The following is a 19,817-nucleotide window of genomic DNA, read 5'->3' as shown; positions in this document are numbered from 1 at the left end:
CCATGTAAACACTCAGAAGAAAATTATAATCATTTATGATCCCATCACCCATATATAACAAACCTTAGCATTTTATTATATGACTCTTCAAGCTTTCATATGTAGAGATATAGATATTGATATCAATATAAATAGATATAGATAGATATAGGTATAGATATATGATCATGATGTAGGCTCTTTGGTCTCTTGATATCTTCACCCAATCAAATGGAACGTACATCTCTTCATGTCGATAAAAACACTCCTACAGCAGCAGGCTTTACACCTGCAGGGCACTCCATTGCGCGGTACTTTTATTAGTTAATCAGTTTCCTATTGTTACACATTACTTGCTTCCAAATAGGACTATCGTGGGGCACCTGGGCGGCTCAGGGGTTGAGTACCTGCCTTCAGCTCAGGGCGTGACCCCGGGGTCCCGGAATCCCGGGATCGAGTCCCACATCGGGCTCCCCACAGGGAGCCTGCCTCTCCCTCTGCCTGTGTCTCTCATGAATAAACAAATAAAATCTTAAAAAAAATATATGACTATTGTAAATGCCATAGTAAACATACTTATTCATGTCTTTCCCAACAAGTCTGATTATTTCACTAGGTTCCTCCCTAAAACCGAATTTTGAGTCAAGGGGTTTCTATGTATTTATGGCTTGTGATAGACATTGCCAACAGCCTTGCCCTGCGGCTGAGTCCCCCCGACCATTCACATCCTTACATCATTACCCTATTTACATCACCATCCTTGTATGGATATTCTTCTCTCCTCTCATTCTTTTTTTTTTTTTTTTCTTTTTTAAGATTTATGTGGGGCTCCATCTCATGATCCTGAGATCATGATCTGAGTGGAAACCAAGAGTCCGACGCTCAACCTACTGCTCCACCCAGGTGCCCCTTCTCTCATTCTTACCTGTGATTGGCTTTATCCTGATATCTAACAAATTTAACGGTACTATTAAAAAAACATTGATTTGTTTTATTTTTGATTTCTTAAATGTTTAGCAACGCTGAATGTTATATCACATGTGCGTCCATCTCCTAGGGCTACTGTAACAAAACACAACAAGTTGGGTAGCTTAAAACAACAGAAATGTCTCACAGCTCTGGAGGCCAGAAGTTCAAGGTCCAGGTGACAAGCTCTGTCCACGTCCAGCTCTGCCTCTCTACTCTCGGGCCCTGTGCCCCTCCCACTGCTAAGAGATCATTAGGTGGCTTCTATCCTGCACTTTGGGAAAGGGATTCTCTCAGGCTGCCCAAGGCCCCCTCTGCCTGGACGTAAACCACTCAGCCGTCGTCTCTCTGGATTCCGGTCACCATCCTAGGGTTCTGCAAAGTTAGATGCGTCCCCTCAGCTCTGGGATTGCTTAACCGTCTGGGGGTTTATCAGGCCCCATCCCAGGACTTACTCGAGTGTTTTCATTCATATTAAACTTTCAGTCTTCTACCTAACATTGATCATTAGCTGCATGCTATGTTTCCCTTTATTTGTACATAATGACATGAAAGTACTTATCATCTAAAAGCAAGATGTCAAAGTATATATATTCTATTACTTCAGTGTTTATTTTTTTTAAAAATCCACATAGGAGAAAGGACTGGAAAGAAAGAAATACCATGTGGAGGGGGGTGAGGCATCTGGAGAGAGCAGAGCAACTAGGGCTGCCATATCAGCCTACCTTCAGCTGATTTATGAGAAATAAATGTTCATTATGTTTAATCCAAAAACTTAAGAAAAAATGCCAACAATGGTATTTAAAATAGTAGGGTATTGGGCAGCCCCAGTGGCTCAGCAGTTTAGAGCTGCCTTCAGCCCAGGGCCTGGCCCACGTGGGGCTCCCTGTGTGGAGCCTGCTTCTCCCTCTGCCTGTGTCTCTGCCTCTCTCTCTCTGTGTCTCTTGTGAATAAATAAATAAAATCTTTAAAAAATAAAATAAAGTAGTAGGGTACTATTTATGGATTTAAAATTTTTAATTTCTATTTTTTATTGCGTTTGTCCGGTTTTCAAATATTTTTGATTAATTACTTCTGTAATGAAATGCATGTATTCATTCATTAGACAGACCTTTACTAATGGGTTAGTATACACCAGACACTAAGCAAAGAATTAAGGAAGAATAAGAGAAAAGATAAACATGGTCTTTGTCCTCGAAGAGGTTTTAATCTATGGGAAAAAGAAAAGGGGACACAGGACAAGTAATGAGCAGTGGCGATGGGCACTGTCATGGGTAAGTACAGGATGCTAAGAGAATACGTGATGGAGCAGCAGAGACAGTGAGAAGTAGGCAGTCAGAAAAGTGTCTGAGGTCCTAAAGCAAGTTTCGACGAATTTCAAAAGACAGAGTATGTTTGCTGATCGTAATGCAGTCACTTCTCCAATTAATAGGAACAATTATTTTAAAAATATCCATATTCTGGGACGCCTGGGTGGCTCAGTGGTTTAGCAACGCCTTCGGCCCGGGGCCTGATCCTGGAGTCCTGGGATTGAGTCCCACATCGGGCCCCGCAGGGAGCCTGCTTCTCCCTCTGCCTGTGTCTCTGCCTCTCTCTCTGTGTCTCTCAGGAATAAATAAATCAAATCTTTAAAAAATATATCCATATACTTGGAAAGTAAGAAAAGCATTTCTAACTAATCCATGAATCAAAGAAGAATCCATAACGGAAATTAGAAAATGTTTGAACAAAAAGCTATATTCAAAACTTGTGAGAGTAGCTAAAGCAGTATACGAGGGACACAACCTTAGAAACACATGTACAGTTGACCCCTGAACAACAGGGGTTTGAATGGTATATAGGATTTTTTTCAATAAATACAGGACTAAGGTAGCCCAGGTGGCTCAGTGGCTTGGTGCTGCCTTCAGCCCAGGGCCTGATCCTGAAGACCCGGGATCGAGTCCCAGGTCGGGCTCCCTGCATGGAGCCTGTGTCTCTGCCTCTGTGTGTGTGTGTCTCTCATGAATAAATTAATAAAATATTGTAAAAATAAATAAAGTACTATAACTGTATTTTCTCTTATGACTTTAATATTTTCTTTTCTCTACCTTATTATAAGAATATAATATGTAATATATATACACATTCAAAATATGCCAAACACCTGTTTGTTATCAGTAAGGCTTCGGGTCAACAGTAAGCTATTAGTTTAAGTTTAGGGGAGAGTCAAAAGTTAGATGGAGGGGCTCAGTGGTTGAGTGTCTGCCTTCAGCTCAGGTCCTGATGGGGTCCTGGGATCGAGGCCCACACCGGGCTCCCTACGGGGACCCTGCTTCTCCCTCTGCCTGTGTCTCTGCCTCCCTCTGTGTCTCTCCTGGATTAATAAAGACAATCTTAAACACAGACACACACAACAGTTAGACGAGGATTTTCCCCGGGGGTGGGGGTCAGGGCCCCTAATCCTGCATTAACCCCGCATTGCCCCAGGTTCAACTGTACCTACATCCATGAACCGCCAGAAAGCGAAAACTTAATCTGTAGTAACGGAAAGCAGATCAGCGGTTGCCTGGGTCCTGGTGGGGAGTGGGGAGAGAAAAGGTGGAGAGGAAGGAACGGGCAAGGTTCGTTAAGGCCCCTCCAGCTGCGGACCTGAGACTTGCGCTTCGATCTGGATGTTAATCATATTAAGTATTTTTTGAAGAGTCTGAAGGAAGACAGGGGAGGAGAGGGGGGAGGATGGGGACGGAGCCGATGTGCCCCCTCCAGCTCAGGGGGCTCAGGTTCTGCAGGGGGGCTGGGCCTGGATGTGAGGGGCGGGGCCAGGCCGGGAGGGGGCGGGGCCTGGACGGGAGAGGGCGGGGCCAGGTGGGAGGAGGGGCGGGGTCGGGCGATGGGGTGAGGGGCGGGGCCGAGCGGGGGAGGGGCGGGGCCGGGACGGACGGGCGGGGCCGGGAGAGGGAGGGAACGGGCCCCAGAGGGGAGGAGGGGCGGGGCCAGGCCGGGAGAGGGCGGGGCCAGGTGGGAGGGGTCGGGGTCGGTGAGGGGCGGGGCCAGGCCGGGAGAGGGCGGGGCCAGGTGGGAGGGGCGGGGTCGGTGAGGGGCGGGGCCAGGCCGGGAGAGGGCGGGGCCGAGCGGGAGGAGGGGCGGGGCCGGGACGGACGGGCGGGGCCGGGAGAGGGAGGGAACGGGCCCCAGAGGGGAGGAGGGGCGGGGCCAGGCCGGGAGAGGGCGGGGCCAGGTGGGAGGGGGCGGGGTCGGTGAGGGGCGGGGCGGGGCCAGGTGGGAGGGGGCGGGGTCGGTGAGGGGCGGGGCCGAGCGGGAGGAGGGGCGGGGCCGGGACGGACGGGCGGGACCGGGAGAGGGAGGGAGCGGGGCCCGGCGGGGAGGCGGGGACGGGGAGGCGGGGACGGGGGGGCGGGGGCGGGGCCGGGGGCGGGGAGGCGGGGCGGGGCCGGGAGCGCGGAGGCCGGCGTGCAGTTCCTCCTCTCCGGCGGCAGGCGGCGGGGCGGCGGGAGGGCGGCGGGAGGGCGGCGGGAGGGCGGCGGGGCGGCGGCTGCGGCGGCGAGGGGCGGGCCGAGCGGGGCCCATGTGGGCGCCGGCGCCGAGGGCTGCAGCGCGGGGTCGCCATGGCGGAGCTGCAGCAGCTGCGGGTGCAGGAGGCGGTGGACTCCATGGTGAAGAGTCTGGAGAGGGAGAACATCAGGAAGATGCAGGTAGCGGGCGGGCGCAGGGCGGGGGCAGGGCGGGCGCCCCTGGAAGCCCCTGGAAGCCCCGCGCTCCCCGCGCGCACGGCCGCGCCCCAGGGCAGCCCGGGGTCAGAGCCGCAGGTGAGCAGCCCGAGGCCCGGGAGGGCGCGGCCGCGGGTGTCCTGCGGGCCCTCCGCGGGGTGCGGCGCTTCCGTGGCACTGCTGGACTCCGGTTCGTGGGTCGGTGCCCCCTGCTGGAAACTACAGGACGAGCTTGCTGCCCTCTGACCCCGGGCCAAAGGTCCCTGCTCTGAGTGTGGCTCCACCTGCGGCGCCCCCAGCCTTCCGTGCAGCGGGCGCCGATGGGCCCCGCAAGGCCGCGAGGCATCCCGCTGGGGCTCCCAGGGTGACCTCCCGTGGGTGGGCTTAGGCTCCTGCTGCTGTTAGGAGAGCGCTGAGCCTGGACGCTCCCGCGATGCACTCCCCGCTCCCCTCCGCCGCGGAGGCTTCCCCACCTGACCTCTGCCTCTGCCCTCCCTCCCCAGGGCCTCATGTTCCGGTGCAGCGCCAGCTGCTGCGAGGACAGCCAGGCGTCCATGCAGCAGGTGCACCAGTGCATTGAACGCTGCCATGCGCCTCTGGCTCAAGCCCAGGCCCTGGTGACCAGTGAGCTGGAGAAGTTCCAGGTGAGGAATATCCCAGGCAGAGGACCCCAGTCCTTGATGTTCTTTTGCAGGAGATGACAAGCATTTGTTCAAAACCGTTGGCTTTAATGTCTTGGTGACAGTCTTGTGGACAACCAGTCTTCCCCAGGGTTTGACATTTGGGGAAAACTCCTGGAGGTGGAATGCCAAAAGTATTTCCCATAGAAAAAACGGTGTGAAAGGAGTTGATGATCAAGAGCCTTTTTCACCCACAGACATGAAATACAGTATGTACACTATATATAAAACATGTATTAATTCATGCTTAAACTAGTAAAATCCCCAGGGAAGTGGAGTAGGCTAGTCATGAGGTGCAGATTAGAGCATTATCCCGCCATCATGTTGTAGACTTACCCACACGGGGCCGCCTCTACTTGCTGTACCCAGACGGCAGCCCCTGGGTCACTAAAGAGCAGTCATTTATAGGAAGCATTAGGATCACTGACTCATTGATGCCTTCTTCACAAGCCCCTCTGGGGCCACTAAGGCCAGAAAGTATCCACTGTATCTCTCTCTTAAGAAAAGTGTAGCCACAACCTCACGTTATTCCCTTCCTATGACTGTACCTGCCTGGAGCCTGGAGAAAGCCCAGCCCACTTCTGAGCCAGTTTTTCATGGCCTGAGAGGCAGAATTCTTCAAAATTACTGATGCTATAAAGGAGTAACTTATCCAAGATCCTGAGCCCACAGAGGTTTGTGTTCACTTTGACGGCTAATAGGTAGGGTCTTTGACATTTGGATTCTTGAACGGCTGAATGACTTTCTCCTTCTGTTCACTTAGTCTTCCAATTAGACTTACTCTTACACTCTGTCAGAATTGCTCTGGCCACTCTCCTCCGTGGAGCTAAATCCAGTGGTCATTTCTCATCCTTCACCTTATTCAACCCATTTGCAACACTGAGGCAGTGCTCACTCTCCTCCTTGAAACAGTTTGTTCAGTTGTGCACTGAGACTCCTCACTCCCTGGTTTCCCACCTCTCTCCTTGGCCACCCTTTCTTGGCCTCCTTTCCTGGTTTCCCCCTCTAATCAGTGAGCAGCTATAGCTATAAACATCTATAAATATCATCTGTATGCCGACAACAACTACATTCGTTCATATCTCTAGACCAGATTCACTTGTGACCTCCAGATTCAAATATCCAACTGCTTCTTCAGCATCTGCACTTAGTCTGTCTTCCTTCACTGGGAATGTAAGTTCTATGAGGGCAAGAACTTTATCTGTTTTACTCATTAATATATTCCCCAGCATTAGAAGAGTAAGTACCTGACACATAGTAGATAATAAATATCTGCTGAGTGTTTTTCTGTAGCGAAGACAGATATTAAAGAATCAAAATGTTTTTAGCTCTTAACTATAGCTGACCAGCAGTAGCCTCTAGTTACTTCCCACTTCCTGAGAGGGGCTTCTAGATAATTTATTCTGTCATTTAGGGCACCTGGTGGCTCAGTCGGTTAAGCATCTGCCTTCAGCTCAGGTCATGATGATCCCAGTATCCTGGAATCGAGCCCCGTGTTGGGCTCCCTGCTCGTGGAGAGCCTGCTTCTTTCTCTTCTCCCCCCTTGTACTCTCTCTCTCAAATAAATAAAATCTTTTAAGAAAAAAAACTTAGTCATTCATTTGCTTTCTTGTAATGCTTTGTCTGGACCCTCCTGGTACCACTCTCAATTTCAATCAAGATTCTATATGTCAAGCTGAAATAGGTAGCATGGGGCCTAACACATGGTAAGCAGTTGGTAAATGGAGACCAACCTTTCAGCCTTCTCTACCCTCTTCCTTCTTGCCACAGGACCGCCTGGCCCGGTGCACCATGCATTGCAATGACAAAGCCAAAGATTCAATAGATGCAGGAAGTAAAGAGCTTCAGGTGAAGAGGCAGCTGGAGAGTTGTGTGACCAAGTGTGTGGATGACCACATGCACCTCATCCCAACCATGACCAAGAAGATGAAGGAGTCTCTCTTGTCCATTGGGAAATAGAAGTCTTTTCAATTGGCCATCGGAACTGACAGCGGGAATCTATTTAAAAAGAAACAAGACTTTTGGTCTTTTAAGTGACGTTTCTGAAGAAATTAAGGTTGGCAGCAAGTTTGAGGCATGTGTCACTTGCCTCTGGACACTGGTTCCTTTACGTTTCAATCCTAGAAAGTGAAGTGGAAAAAACTGGTGCTAAAATTTGGGTCAGAGATGGCACAGGAGAGTTTTTGTTAGCCTAAATTTCATGTGCTTGTCCTGGCAGTAGGGATCTCCCTTGTACCAAGCCAGAGCCCTGCAAAACACCAGATTCTTCTTACTACACAGGTACCAACAGGCTGGCAGGTTCCTGTAACCTGCCTGCAATCTGGTGGTGTGCGCAGAGGTATTTCTGTTTGTTGCCAACCTCCTGTTTACCAGAAGGATCACCAAATCGTTTTCCATAAGCTGTCAAACAAAATCCACGAGGTCACTAATCTAGAAGGGAAAAAAAAGGTTTCTGGGTCTTTGTTTTGCTTGGTTTTTTATATAGAAGGGCATGAAATGGATTTAAGATACGGAGTTGGGAGAGGTAGTTTGCATAAGAACTTTGAACAGTTCTTGTGGTTATCTGTTTCTGGCCATCAAGATGTGGGTGTGCATTTCTTGAAATACACATCCCATCTTTCAGCTAGGAGAGAGACCCTGCAAAAACATGACAGGTGATGCTCCATTGGGTATGGGAAGCAGATCTTTCCTCTCGCCAGCTGCCATGACGGGCCCCGAGGCTATCTGCAGCAGAGCGACAGGACAATCTCACAGTGACACTCTCCTTTTTGAAGGGAAAGGGGTTTTTGATTGCACCATTTACCAGCATCCAGGAATGAACACTGAAGGAGGAGCTCTTGTCTTCTTAATTAAGAGAGTTATTAGGTACTGGCTTTGGAAAAACCTGGCTTTTATGGAACAGAATGGGATGAAAACCTAAACTCAGTATTGCTTATTTTGCCCCCAAAATAACAGAGTCCTATTCAGACAATCACTTGGTGACAGGAAGGTCAAAGGAGAAAAAGTAGGCAACTCAAGGGTGGGCTGTGATCCCTTTAAAGCAGAAGAGGGGCAACCCCCCACCCCATTACCAAATGCCACCCTTGCCCCAGGACCTTTGCAGCAAGCCGTGTTCCTGCCCCAGCTCTAGCACCTTTTCATTTTGATAAAGACCTTACTGTCTTTTTACCAACTTAGTACTTGAAATGATGATATAGCCTGCGTTGGGTGTCTCAAGGCTGTGATCTATTTTCCTAGTGGTTCAGTTTTAAAAAATAAATAAGGTTTAGTTTTTTCCTCCACTACGGCGTCTCTCGTATGCGAGCAGTGAATCTACAACTTTCTTAGGATGCTTCTCTTTGTAATGTGTAAAATAAGTGTCTGAAGACGTCGTGAAGAGTAAAAACTCGCTGTGATTCAGACGCGGGACTGGTTCATTGTAAATGGGGGAAAACAGGACAAGCTAAGGCCCTGGGACTCGGAGTCCATTAATGTAAAAATAACCGTGGGAAGGCTAAACCATCCATTTCGGGACCGTAGCTGCTTGTAAGCAGCGAGAGGTGGGAAGTTGGGCAAATGCCACCTGTAGGATTTTGAGTGCTAGAATGAGGCTCAGTCTTTTATTCGTATTTCAATAGAGCCATTCCTGGACATTAGGGAGGAACTGAATTTTGGAGAATCATCCTCTACTCAGAATCACCGAGGCCTAAGTCTTTTTTTTTTTTTTTTTTTTTTTAAGATTTTATTTATTAACGAGAGACACAGGCAGAGGGAGGAGCAGAGCGCCCGATGCGGGGGCACCGCAGGCTGATCGACCTTGGCAGGACCAGAGCCCAGCCCTCCCGAGCGCGTGCGCACTGGGCACGTGCGAGGACGCTAACCCGCGCAGGTCGCAAAGCGAGGGATCCGCCAGCTGCGCCGACGACTTAGAGACCCAGCCCTTACGTCAGTTTCACCAATCAGGAAACGGAATTGAGGAGGCGACCGGAAGTCCCACCCCATGTAGCCCCATGCAGGCCAATCGCTGGCAACGCAACCGGAAACTCGCGGGCGTTCGGCAAGTCCGGGGGCGCCCTCAAAGTATCGCGGGAGGGAATGTGACCTCTGCCGGCGTTTGATTGGCGGCGGGGGCCGGTGACGTCAGGCGCCAAGCGGCGGGAGCGTGAGGGAGCCGTGTGGAGGCCTCTGCGAGCTCGCCGAGTCGGCGCCATGAGCAAGGCTCACCCTCCCGAGCTGAAAAAGTGAGTACGCGGGAGGGCCGCGTGCGGGTGGCGGCGTCCGTGCGCCGGGGCCCCGCTCGGGGGGCGGCAGAGCGGCTCCGCGGGGCGCGAGGACGGGGCGGGGCGGCGGTTTCCTTGAGCTCTGTTCTCGGAATCTCCCTCCGGGGCGCCCGGGGGCCCAGCGGGGTTAGCGCCGCCCGCGGCCCAGGGCGTGACCCGGGGTCACGGGTTCGAGGCCCGCGTCGGGCTCCCTGCGTGGAGCCTGCTCCTCCCTCCGCCCGGGTCTCTGCGCCTCTCTCTCTCTCTGTGTCTCTCTGTCTCTCTCTCTCTCTCTGGGTCTCTCATGAATAGATGAAAATTTAAAAAAAATAAATTTTTTTTTGATTTTGTGCAGAAGTTAAGACTTGGATGTCACGTGATCTGTTAACAGCGCTGTGGGGGAACGTTCATTTTTTTCTTTTTTTTTAATCCAAGAAAAGTAAGTTGTTTTTTTTTCCCTGCATCCATTAAAAATCCCCTCAAAACCGGATGTTCCTACTTGCGTGGGCCCGGGCTCGGGGACGCTGGGCCGAGCGTGTGCAGGGCCTCCCGAGTGCCTCCGTCTCGTGTCCGCCGCGCAGTCCCAGGATTTCTGCACGTGGTAGCGCAGAACAGGAGAACGGGACCCGGGGGTCGCTTTGTGAAACAGCCGTCCGCCCTGTGCGTGGGTCACGTCCTGCCAGCCTCGTGGAGGAGTCAGACTGCAAGAAAAAGCCGTATTTAGTAATTGTGCTTTTTTTTTTTTTTTAAGATTTTTTTTATTATTTATTTGAGACACAGGCAGAGGGAGAAGCGGGCTCCATGCAGGGAGCCCGACGCAGGACTCGATCCCAGAACCTTGGGGTCACGACCTGAGCCAAAGGCAGCCGCACAACCGCTGAGCCCCACCCCCCCCACCCCCGGGCTGCCCAGGAAATTGTGCATTTAGGGGCGCCTTGGTGGTCAGTCGGTTAAGGGTCCCACTCTTGGTTTCAGCCCAGATCCTGATCTGCTGGTGAGATCAGCCCCGGTGGGCTCTGGGCTCAGCGTGGAGTCGGCTTGGTGTGTCTCCTCCTCCTCTGCCCCCTCCCCACTGCTCGCCTGCTCGCTCGCACGCGCACTCTCTCTCTCTCTCTGGTTCTCGCTCTCAAGTAAATCTTTTAAAGAAAAAAAATAGTTTTACATTGAAATGCATATTTGTATCAAAGCCATTTTTTGTGCAAGAACTCCGTGTATTTTAGCTGGGTCTGTTGAAGTGTTCATCGTGAGCCCGACGTTAAGAAAAATACAACTTATTTTGGAGTTCTGTCTAAAACTCTCTTTCCTTGACGACTTGGCAAAACCTTAGAAGTATTCTCTGGGTTCTTCACGAACTGGTGAGATGCTAATTATTTTTAGCAAAAGAACCATCCTCTACTTGTAATCTTAGATTACCTTTTTCATTTCTTAACAGGTGCTTTTGTTTCTTAACAGATATTTGAGAATTTCACAGGATGAAACTGGTTTTAATAATTTCTCTCATCTCTCGATCTCATGTATCGTGAACTCCTTTGAGACCATCCTCCAAAATGACCTTCAATTTTTTTTCTCTTTTATTTCTTCACAGATATTTTCTACTCTTTTATGCCCTCCTCCTGGTTTAGCTTAATTCAGTGGTTCTTAACTGTGGGGTAGGGAGCCTGGTTCTACTGGCAGGCCGCTAGTGAGTAGAAGCTAGAGATGCTGCTGAACATTGTACAACGCGCTGGACATCACTCAACAGAGTTACCTGGCCCCAGATGTTACTAGGCCGGGGTGGAGATACTGAGACCTAACCAAATTCTCCATCCCACTTCCTAAAAATCACTGCCATGGTGGTATTGCCAATGACTGGACTCTGCTTTAATAATTTATGACTATCTGAACAGTAAAGTGTAGACTTGTTGGCACGGCGTTCAGGCTCTTCCATCTGAAATGCAAGGTGCCAAATATGACACACGCTAGTGTGGAGTATCCCATTCTACAGCCAAAATGAACCATTTGCATTTGCTCAAACTTTCTTACTATGTGACTTTAGAAAATCTTTCTGACCCTTGGTTCCTCATCTGTAAAATAGTGATAATAACAAGATCTCACTTAGGGCTAAATAAGTTCATATGTGTTCTATTTGCTGTCTTTTATATATATCCTATTAAATTATTTTATATATACTACAACGTATTTTGGGGTGTTTTTTTTTTAAGGTTTCATTTATTAGAGAGCATGTGAGGGGAGGAACAGAGGGAGAGGGACAAGCAGACTCTGCACTGAGCATGGAGCCCTACTTGAGGCTCCATCTCACAACCCAAGATCATGACCTAAGCCAAAACTCAGGTGCTCAAAGGAGGCGCCACCCAGGTGCCCCAGGCCTGTGTCTTAACTTACCTTTGAATTCTCTCATACATTAAAATTGCATGAAATTTCAGGGGTGCTTGAATGGCTCGGTTGGTTAGGTGTCCAACTCTTGGTGTCAGCTCAGATCATGATCTCATGGGTGGTGAGATGGAGCCCCCTGTGGGTCTCCACGCTCATCAAGGAGTCTGCTTGATAGTCTCTCTCTTTGCCCCTACCCCACTTTTGCAAGTGCTCTCTCAAATTTTTTTTAAAGATTTTTGTTTATTTATTTGAGAGAACATGAGCAGGGAGAGGGGTAGAGGGAGAAGCAGACTCCCTACTGAGCAGGGAGCCCTTTGTGAGACTCAATCCCAGGATCCTGGGATCATGACCTGAGCCAAAGGCAGACGCTTGAATCACTGAGTCATCCAGGTGCCATTGAACAAATCTTTAAAAATTGCATGAAATGTCATATTTTCTAGCCTGTAACTGGAAGGGGTAAAAACTCATTTGACTGCATGACTTCATGCTCCCATAACACTGCTGAGATGGGATTTCCCCATTCAGATTTTTTAAGGCTTCAAAATCTGTATTTATTTTGCTATAAAATATTTATGTGTTGAGGAATATCTTGAACACCTAAGTATGATGCTTAATATTAAAACAACACTCCTTATTGTCTCAAATATAAAATAAAATAGCTATTGAATTGGATATGGTTTGATTATCTTCTAATTTCCTTACAACTTTGGTTTTGGTACTAACCAAAATATATAAACAAATCTTTGTTTTTAAGAAAATAATAAAATCAGAAATTAGGTCAGTCTTGAACAAGAATGTTTTTGTAATTCACATCATAAAGACTTAGTTTGGTGTACATTAATGTACTCTAAATCTATTCCATTTTTATTATCTTGCCCCTTTCTAAATTACATTGTACAAGAGCTAAATGAGGTACCGTATTCTCTCCTCTCACCATCGTACAAATTTTTTATTAAGTTTCATTATTTTTATTGTGCAATTTTAGCAAATCGTATTGATTGTACCTACTATTATGCTTACTTAGACTTAATTTTTTTAAATCAGTCATGTAATTTGTACCCCTTTTGCTTTTTCAGATTTATGGACAAGAAATTATCATGTAAGTTTCTCTGGTTTTTTGTTTTTTAATTAGTTGCTTTCTACATGTGTCTTGGCAGTATATAACGTTTGGAGCACCTTCATAAGAATTTAAATCATACAGAACCTCTAATTCACATCCATTAATCAGGTTTATCAAAAACTATATGCAATTTTATTTACCTAATTTCTGATATGTAACAGATTGCACACATACTGTAGACTTTTCATTATTTTCTATAAGCCTTCCCTCACGTAGACAAAATTAATGGGATTTTCCTATTTTGTGATATTCGAAAGTATATCACCCTTTTTTATCTTTTAAAGCACAGGACTTTGACCAAGGCTAAAAATCTGACCTGTACAGTACCTGAAATATATAGGGGTTAAGACCCAGGCTTCAGAGTAAGCATCCTTCCCTTTAAATCCAGCCCTAGCCCACAGTACCTGTATAACCTTGAACCAGTTTCTTAAGAAGCTCTATACTTCAGTTCCCTTGTGAAAAGTTAGAATAATTCTATTTGACAGGATTTTTGTAAGTTTATTTTAGTTTTTACCCCCTTTTTTTTTTTCTGATTTTAATTCCAAAATAGTTAACATACAGTGTTGTATTAGTTTCAGGTTTACAATATAGCGATTCAGCAGGTCCATACAACAGCTGGTGCTCATCACAACACTGCACTCTTTACTCCCCATCCCCCCCACTTGGGTTTTTATGTTTAAATATGGAAGTAAATGTGAAATGTTTAGTCCACTGCTTGGCATATAGTAAGGATAGAAGCTTATATATCTCAAGTACCTGAGTTTTATTCCACCTGATTCTCAATAGTTGATACTTAATGCTCAGTTTTATTAAACTACTTTTTCCCTTTTTATAGTGAAATTAAATGGTGGCAGACATGTCCAAGGAATATTGCGAGGGTTCGATCCATTCATGAATCTTGTGATAGATGAATGTGTGGAGATGGCAACTAGCGGGCAACAGAACAATATTGGAATGGTGGTAAGTAAGGGTGGAAGGTTTCTCTTAGAGATTTCATATTTTGAAATAAGGATTAACTTCCCTTCTATTAAATTCTTGTCTTAAATTGAAATTAGATTGGGCAGCCCAGATGGCTCAGCAGTTTAGCGCCGCCTTCGGCCCAGGGGCATGATCCTGGAGACCCGGGATCAAGTCCCACGTCAGGCTCCCTGCATGGAGCCTGCTTCTCCCCGCTCCTGTGTCTCTGCCTCTCTCTCTCTCTCTGTCTCTCATGAATAAATAAATAAAATCTTAAAAAAAAAAAATGGGCAGATAAGATAGATTTTCCATCTCCCTTTTACTTTAAAATATGGCAGCCGTTCAACTCTGGTAGCATCCCAGTTACCAGTAGGTTAGATCTGAATCCTATGCAGAATCCTCTGAAATAGCTGTACAAAGTATTTTTGAGCTTTATAATAGAGGTCCATAGTCAGTCCTTCATTATGCTCAATTTTAACATGCTTAGGAGTTCCCAGAAGATCTTACTAAAATGCAGATCCCATCTAACTATGTGGGATGCAAATCTGCTAGTCCACCTTTATACCTTTCGATTTTAGGTGTGTGTATAATTAACCCAGATTTTCTGGGTTTTCTGCAAATTTAAAAGTGGCCAAAGTAAAAAAAAAAATAAATAAATAAAAATAAAAAAATAAAAGTGGCCAAAGTAAAAGTTTCAAGGGATGATCGCAGGGGTAGCCATTGATGTGAAAGAAAAAAGCAAATGCTGGGTTAATTATAGGAGCAAACATTTCTATATTCATTAGACCACGGTGGTATGACTACTGAGAAAGGTTTTGATGTTTATCAACAAGACGCAGGCTTTGAATCCCATTCTGACCACCAGAGGACAATATGCCCAGTAAGTTAGTAAATCCCAAGTTTCTTGGGAAACATAAATCAAAAAGGACAACTTGGCATTAGCAAATCACTGAGCATAAAGACCTCTAAAAGATGGTAAGAGTTCCTAATTCTTAGCCTTGATTTTTTTTTTTTACCTCACAATTTTTAATTACTCTTTCCAAAGTGTATGTTATTGCTTCTTTCAAACGCATTTTCATCTGAAAAGCAAATCAGTGATCTGGGCTGCAAAATCCAGTGATTCCAGTGATCTTGGAATCAATCCCTAGATATGAGATTCCCCTCCCCCAAGTTTTATGCAAATTGACCTTCCTTTCTCCTTGAGTTCCTTCTCCTTTCTCCTTGAGAAAATGAAAAAACTATAGGTAAATCAGTATCAGCCAGTTTGTTCTAAAGATGGTTTCTAAATACCCACCCCCAGTATTTCTCTCTAGCCTTTCCTATTACAAATTCAGTAATTTTCATTGTAAGAGAGGGTAGACTGGATTTTTAGTTTATATATCAACAGACTTTGCTAAAGATTGAAGAAGGACTTTGATAACCAAAAGTCAGTTCTAATTTGAGAAGATAACTTCAGAGAATTACGTGACACTTTTTGGAATTTTGTCTGAGAAGCAACTGATCCTAAATCATGGGTTTTTCTTGAAATTTCCCCCCTAAATTTTATTGGGCTTGTTCTTTACACAGAAATTGGTTATGGGCACCTTCTTACTACGTTAGGCGGTTGGCTCTTCCACCTCTGATGCTTGTTGTGTGACCAAAAAAATTTTGTGTTAGTAGGCAGTAGTCCTTGCAGCTGAGTTAACACTTTGAAAATGAAATAATGGGGGGCTGCCTAGGTGGCTCAGTCAGTTAAGCATTTGGCTCAGGTCATGATCTCAGGGTCAAGAGATCAAGCCCCACCTCAGCTGCCCAGCTGAGCAAGAACTCTTACTTCCGTCCCTCTGCCTGTCCACCTGCGCACTTGAGCTCACGCTCTCGCACACGCTCTCTCTCTCTCTCTAATAAATATTTAAAGAAAATGAAACTGGTAACGTATCAATTATCCTGAATAAAAAGACTTTTTGAGAGAGAACGGGGATAGGGCAGTGGGAGAGGGGGTGAATCTTAAGCAGGCTACATACCCAGCATGGGGCTCCCACAGAGCTCGATCTCAGGACCCTGAGATCATAACCTGAACCAAAATCAAGAAAGGACGCTTGACCAGCTGAGCCATGTAGATGCACCAATAAATAGACATTTTAAAGAAAATACAAGAATGGTCTCTCTGAGATTGGGAGAAACAAATAGGTTTCAGTCTTGTTTTCACAAGTTATTTGGCAAAGGAAACCATTACACTGGCTTTGTTACACCCTTGTCCAAGTCAGTGACCCATTGAGGCCATTGAAATGACCTCTCCTGTGAGTGGCGTTAAGAGTGGGTGTGTTCTGGGTGGCAGTCAGTCCAACCTCCCGCTCTTGCTTCGGCTCAGGTTGGGATCTCAGGGTTGTGAGACGGAGCGTGTGTGTGGTTCCTTGCTCAACACAGACTCTGCTTAAGACCCCCTCTCCCTCTGCCCCTCCCACCTGTGTGTTCTCTCTAAAATAAATCTTTTTAAATAAAAAACATGTTCTGAGGGGGAGAGAATTTGTATTAGGATCTGTCAGCTGCAGAGTTACCTAATGATAGATGTCTCAGCCTCTTTGAAGCATCCCCTTAGCTGTCAGTGGCCTCCCCTCTGTCTTACTCTTTTGCCATTCCACTCCACCCCAGAGTTCCCCTAAGAATATAGTAAAAATTCTATAGGAAGATGCTGCATAGTTCAGGAGTTCTTATTAGCTTTGTGGTTCTGTTGCTCCATTTTAGGTGCTGTGTTAGATAGCTGTGCCCTGTCAAAAGAGTAACAGCAGGGTACCCAGGTGGCTCAGGGGTTGGGGTCTGCCTTCAGCTCAGGGCGTGACCCCGGGGTCCCAGGATCGAGTCCCGCGTCCGGCTCCCTGCAGGGAGCCTGCTTCTCCTTCTGCCTGTGTCTCTGCCTCCCTCTCTGTGTCTCTCATAAATTAATAAAATCTTTTAAAAAATAAAATAATGGGCAGCCCGGGTGGCTCAGCGGTTTAGCGCCGCCTTCAGCCCAGGGTGTGATCCTGGAGACCCGGGATCGAGTCCCACGTCAGGCTCCCTGCATGGAGCCTGCTTCTCCCTCTACCTGTGTCTCTGCCTCTCTCTCTCTCTCTCTCTGTGTGTGTGTATCTCTCATGAATAAATAAATAAAATCTTTAAAAATAAATAAATAAATAAAAAATAAAAAATAAAATAAAAAGACTAAAAACCCAAGCAGCACTAGCACTGAAGCACAAAAGGGACAGTATGGAATTCTGGACCTGATAGTTCCAGTTTGATTTGGAGAATTAGGCCTAAACATGGTGAGAAAAGAGGAAGATTCCTGTACAACAGAGCTATCCACCCACTAGCCTTACTTCATGTATGTTGATAGAAGGCAAAGAAGTATGTGATACCTAGTATTTTAGAAAATGATGAATGTGACACCATTATATTTTGTATTTTAATAATTCCCCAAAAGGCCTCAGATCTGAAAATCTTCGTTTTCTGAAATAACTTCCCTGCCACATTCTCCTTCTAGGGAAAGAGTGAGAAATGGACACGTAAGGGAGAGATAAGAAAGAAGGCTAGTAGTTTTTCATGCTTTGGCCAGTGGGACGTGTTGTTAACCATCTGTTGCAAGTAAGCCAAGAATTAAAACCCTGAGAATTATCCCTGGGTGGCGCAGCGGTTTAGCGCCTGCCTTTGGCCCAGGGCGCGATCCTGGAGACCCGGGATCAAATCCCACGTCAAGGCTCCCGGTGCATGGAGCCCGCTTCTCCCTCCTCCTGTGTCTCTGCCTCTCTCTCTCTGTGTGTGACTATCATAAATAAATAAAAATTAAAAATTAAAAAAAAAAAAACCTGAAAACTAGGTAAGCCTGTTGTTTAGCTTTTTTTTCTTTTTTTTTTTTTTCTTTTTAAAGATTTTATTTATTTATGATAGCAAGAGGCGGAGACACAGGGAAAGGGAGAGAAGTCGGGCTCCCGGGAGCCCGATGTAGAACTCGATCCCGGGTCTCTAGGATCACACCCTGGGCCGAAGGCAGCACCAAACCACTGAGCCACCCGGGCTGCCCTTTAGCTTTTTTCATTTCCATCCCTAATGTAGAGAAAGAGGAGAAGTCTGTAGGCTCCTTCAGTCCCCATCCTTGTTTTCAGGGCATTATTTATTCTCTCTTTGTGCTGCCCTTGGCCGCCTCGTCATCATACTCCTTGCTGTTCGTCTCTGTCTCTGCCAGGCCCCACGACACTGCCCCTCCCTTTCCCTCTGTCAGCTGCAGTAAACATCGGGGTCATTTGTTTATTTAACAGGTGCTTCCTGAGCCCTCTGTGTGCCTGCCCCAGTGTACGGCACTGGGAATATTGCCCCGCTCTCCTAGAAATGACAGTTGTGTGAGGAAGACAACAACAGTATACGTGATAAATGAATGGAGGGGAGAAAGAGAGTGGGGTTTTGTCGGTTTTTTTACTCCAGCTGCCTGCAGGCATAGCTCACTTGCTTTGAATCATAAGCAGAATGCCTCCATTTCGAATATTTCACCTTTCCAGCTCTTCTTGACCTGCTCTGATTGCAGCATGACCTGCAGTTCGCAGGGGCTCCTTAGGTTCACAGTCCCTTGCCTTCTAGTCTGACTTATTTTTCTGCCATCTTGAGCTCGGTTACCAACCTTTCCACCTATGCTCGTAAGTACCCTTCCTCACTACTCTGGGAGGCACTGTGGTCCTAGAGCTTTTTCTTTATCATTTCTTTCCCTGCCCCTAGGCTCTCCCATTCTTTGAATGCCAGAGCAGTGGTTATTCCCTCAACTGTGAAACTTCGGTTTATTGTTGGTTTCATGATTTCTCCCAGTACATTAATATGGTGCTTGGAGCCTTCTAAGAGTGGGTACAGACTGTTTCCTCCTTCCTGTCATGATTTTCTACTACATTCAAATTAGATTCTTTCCTTATCCCCTTAAACTTTATCATCTCAATTTTGAGTTCGGTCTTCCTGTCAAAATTCTACCCCATTTTTAAGAACCAACTAAAATGCCATCTTCGCAAAGCATACTTTACACAACTTCCATCCTAGTTTGTTCCCTAAGTGATCTTACATCACTAACCTGATGTTCCAGGTATTTTTCCCATTGACTTATGGATCCCTTGGGGCAGAGATGGGCATGTTACTTGACTTCAGAAGGTGAAATGAGGACACCTGGGTGGCTCAGTGGCTTAGCGCCACCTTCAGCCCAGGGCCTGATCCTGGGGTCCCGGGGTCGAGTCCTGCATCGGGCTCCCTGCATGGAGCCTGCTTCTGCCTGTGCCTCCACCTCTCTCTCTCTGTGTCTCTCATGAATAAATAAATAAAATCTTTAAAAAAAAAAAAAAAAAAAGGTGAAATGAGTCATTGGAAACTTTACACCTCAAAGGGGTACTTGTTAGTCTTAAGTCTAAAAAGTATACATTTTATTAAAAGGGGGCTACTGGCTTCTTGTCATGGTTAAGATTTAATGTCCCTGTGGATTGGAAAACTCACAAACTGATCTTTAATACTAAAAAACCATGAATTTTGTGGAAATTCTTTCATCAGTGTCTGTCAAATAAATTGTGTTCTAATTTTTTCTTTTTAGGTAATACGAGGAAATAGCATCATCATGTTAGAAGCCTTAGAACGAGTATAAACAATGGGTGTGTTCATCAGAAGAAGAAAACTGCTTCCACATGTCCCCTGTCCATAGTACCTGTTTTACTACAATATAAAAATCAAAAAAAAAAAAAAAAATCAGGTCACCCGCATTTTCATATTGAACTTTTTTGTTAAATAAACTTTTATAATAGTCAAAATTGCTTTCTCAGAC

General features: G+C 46.5%; 2 protein-coding genes and 1 long non-coding RNA gene across 5 annotated transcripts; 2 read left to right on the top strand and 1 right to left on the bottom strand.

The window, feature by feature from the left end:
* Window positions 1-2,996: 2,996 nt before the first annotated feature.
* Window positions 2,997-3,730, bottom strand: LOC125755974 (uncharacterized). The gene is made up of 2 exons (XR_007413664.1): window positions 3,428-3,730; window positions 2,997-3,317 (listed from the first exon to the last, which is right to left on the bottom strand). It is a non-coding gene; the product is annotated as an uncharacterized LOC125755974 (long non-coding RNA).
* A 740-nt stretch (window positions 3,731-4,470) lies between these two features.
* Window positions 4,471-8,733, top strand: FAM136A (family with sequence similarity 136 member A). Its single transcript, XM_025470910.2, has 3 exons — window positions 4,471-4,637; window positions 5,156-5,296; window positions 7,103-8,733. Exons 1-3 carry the CDS (start codon window positions 4,551-4,553, stop codon window positions 7,289-7,291), a joined length of 417 nt encoding a protein of 138 aa, XP_025326695.1. The 5' UTR covers window positions 4,471-4,550; the 3' UTR covers window positions 7,292-8,733.
* A 689-nt stretch (window positions 8,734-9,422) lies between these two features.
* Window positions 9,423-19,803, top strand: SNRPG (small nuclear ribonucleoprotein polypeptide G). 3 transcript variants are annotated; one of them, XM_025470919.3, is made up of 4 exons: window positions 9,423-9,552; window positions 13,020-13,042; window positions 13,899-14,023; window positions 19,590-19,803. In XM_025470919.3, exons 1-4 carry the CDS (start codon window positions 9,521-9,523, stop codon window positions 19,638-19,640), a joined length of 231 nt encoding a protein of 76 aa, XP_025326704.1. In that variant the 5' UTR covers window positions 9,423-9,520; the 3' UTR covers window positions 19,641-19,803. The 3 variants fall into 3 exon arrangements, with proteins under 3 accessions (XP_025326704.1, XP_048971575.1, XP_048971576.1); XM_049115618.1 differs by lacking the exon at window positions 13,020-13,042 and having other exon boundaries at window positions 9,442-9,552; XM_049115619.1 differs by lacking the exons at window positions 9,423-9,552; window positions 13,020-13,042 and adding an exon at window positions 13,407-13,425.
* Window positions 19,804-19,817: the final 14 nt, after the last annotated feature.

Source organism: Canis lupus, chromosome 10 (assembly GCF_003254725.2).
Source record: "Canis lupus dingo isolate Sandy chromosome 10, ASM325472v2, whole genome shotgun sequence".
Classification (NCBI taxonomy): domain Eukaryota; kingdom Metazoa; phylum Chordata; class Mammalia; order Carnivora; family Canidae; genus Canis; species Canis lupus.
This window is presented reverse-complemented; position numbering and strand designations above follow the sequence as displayed.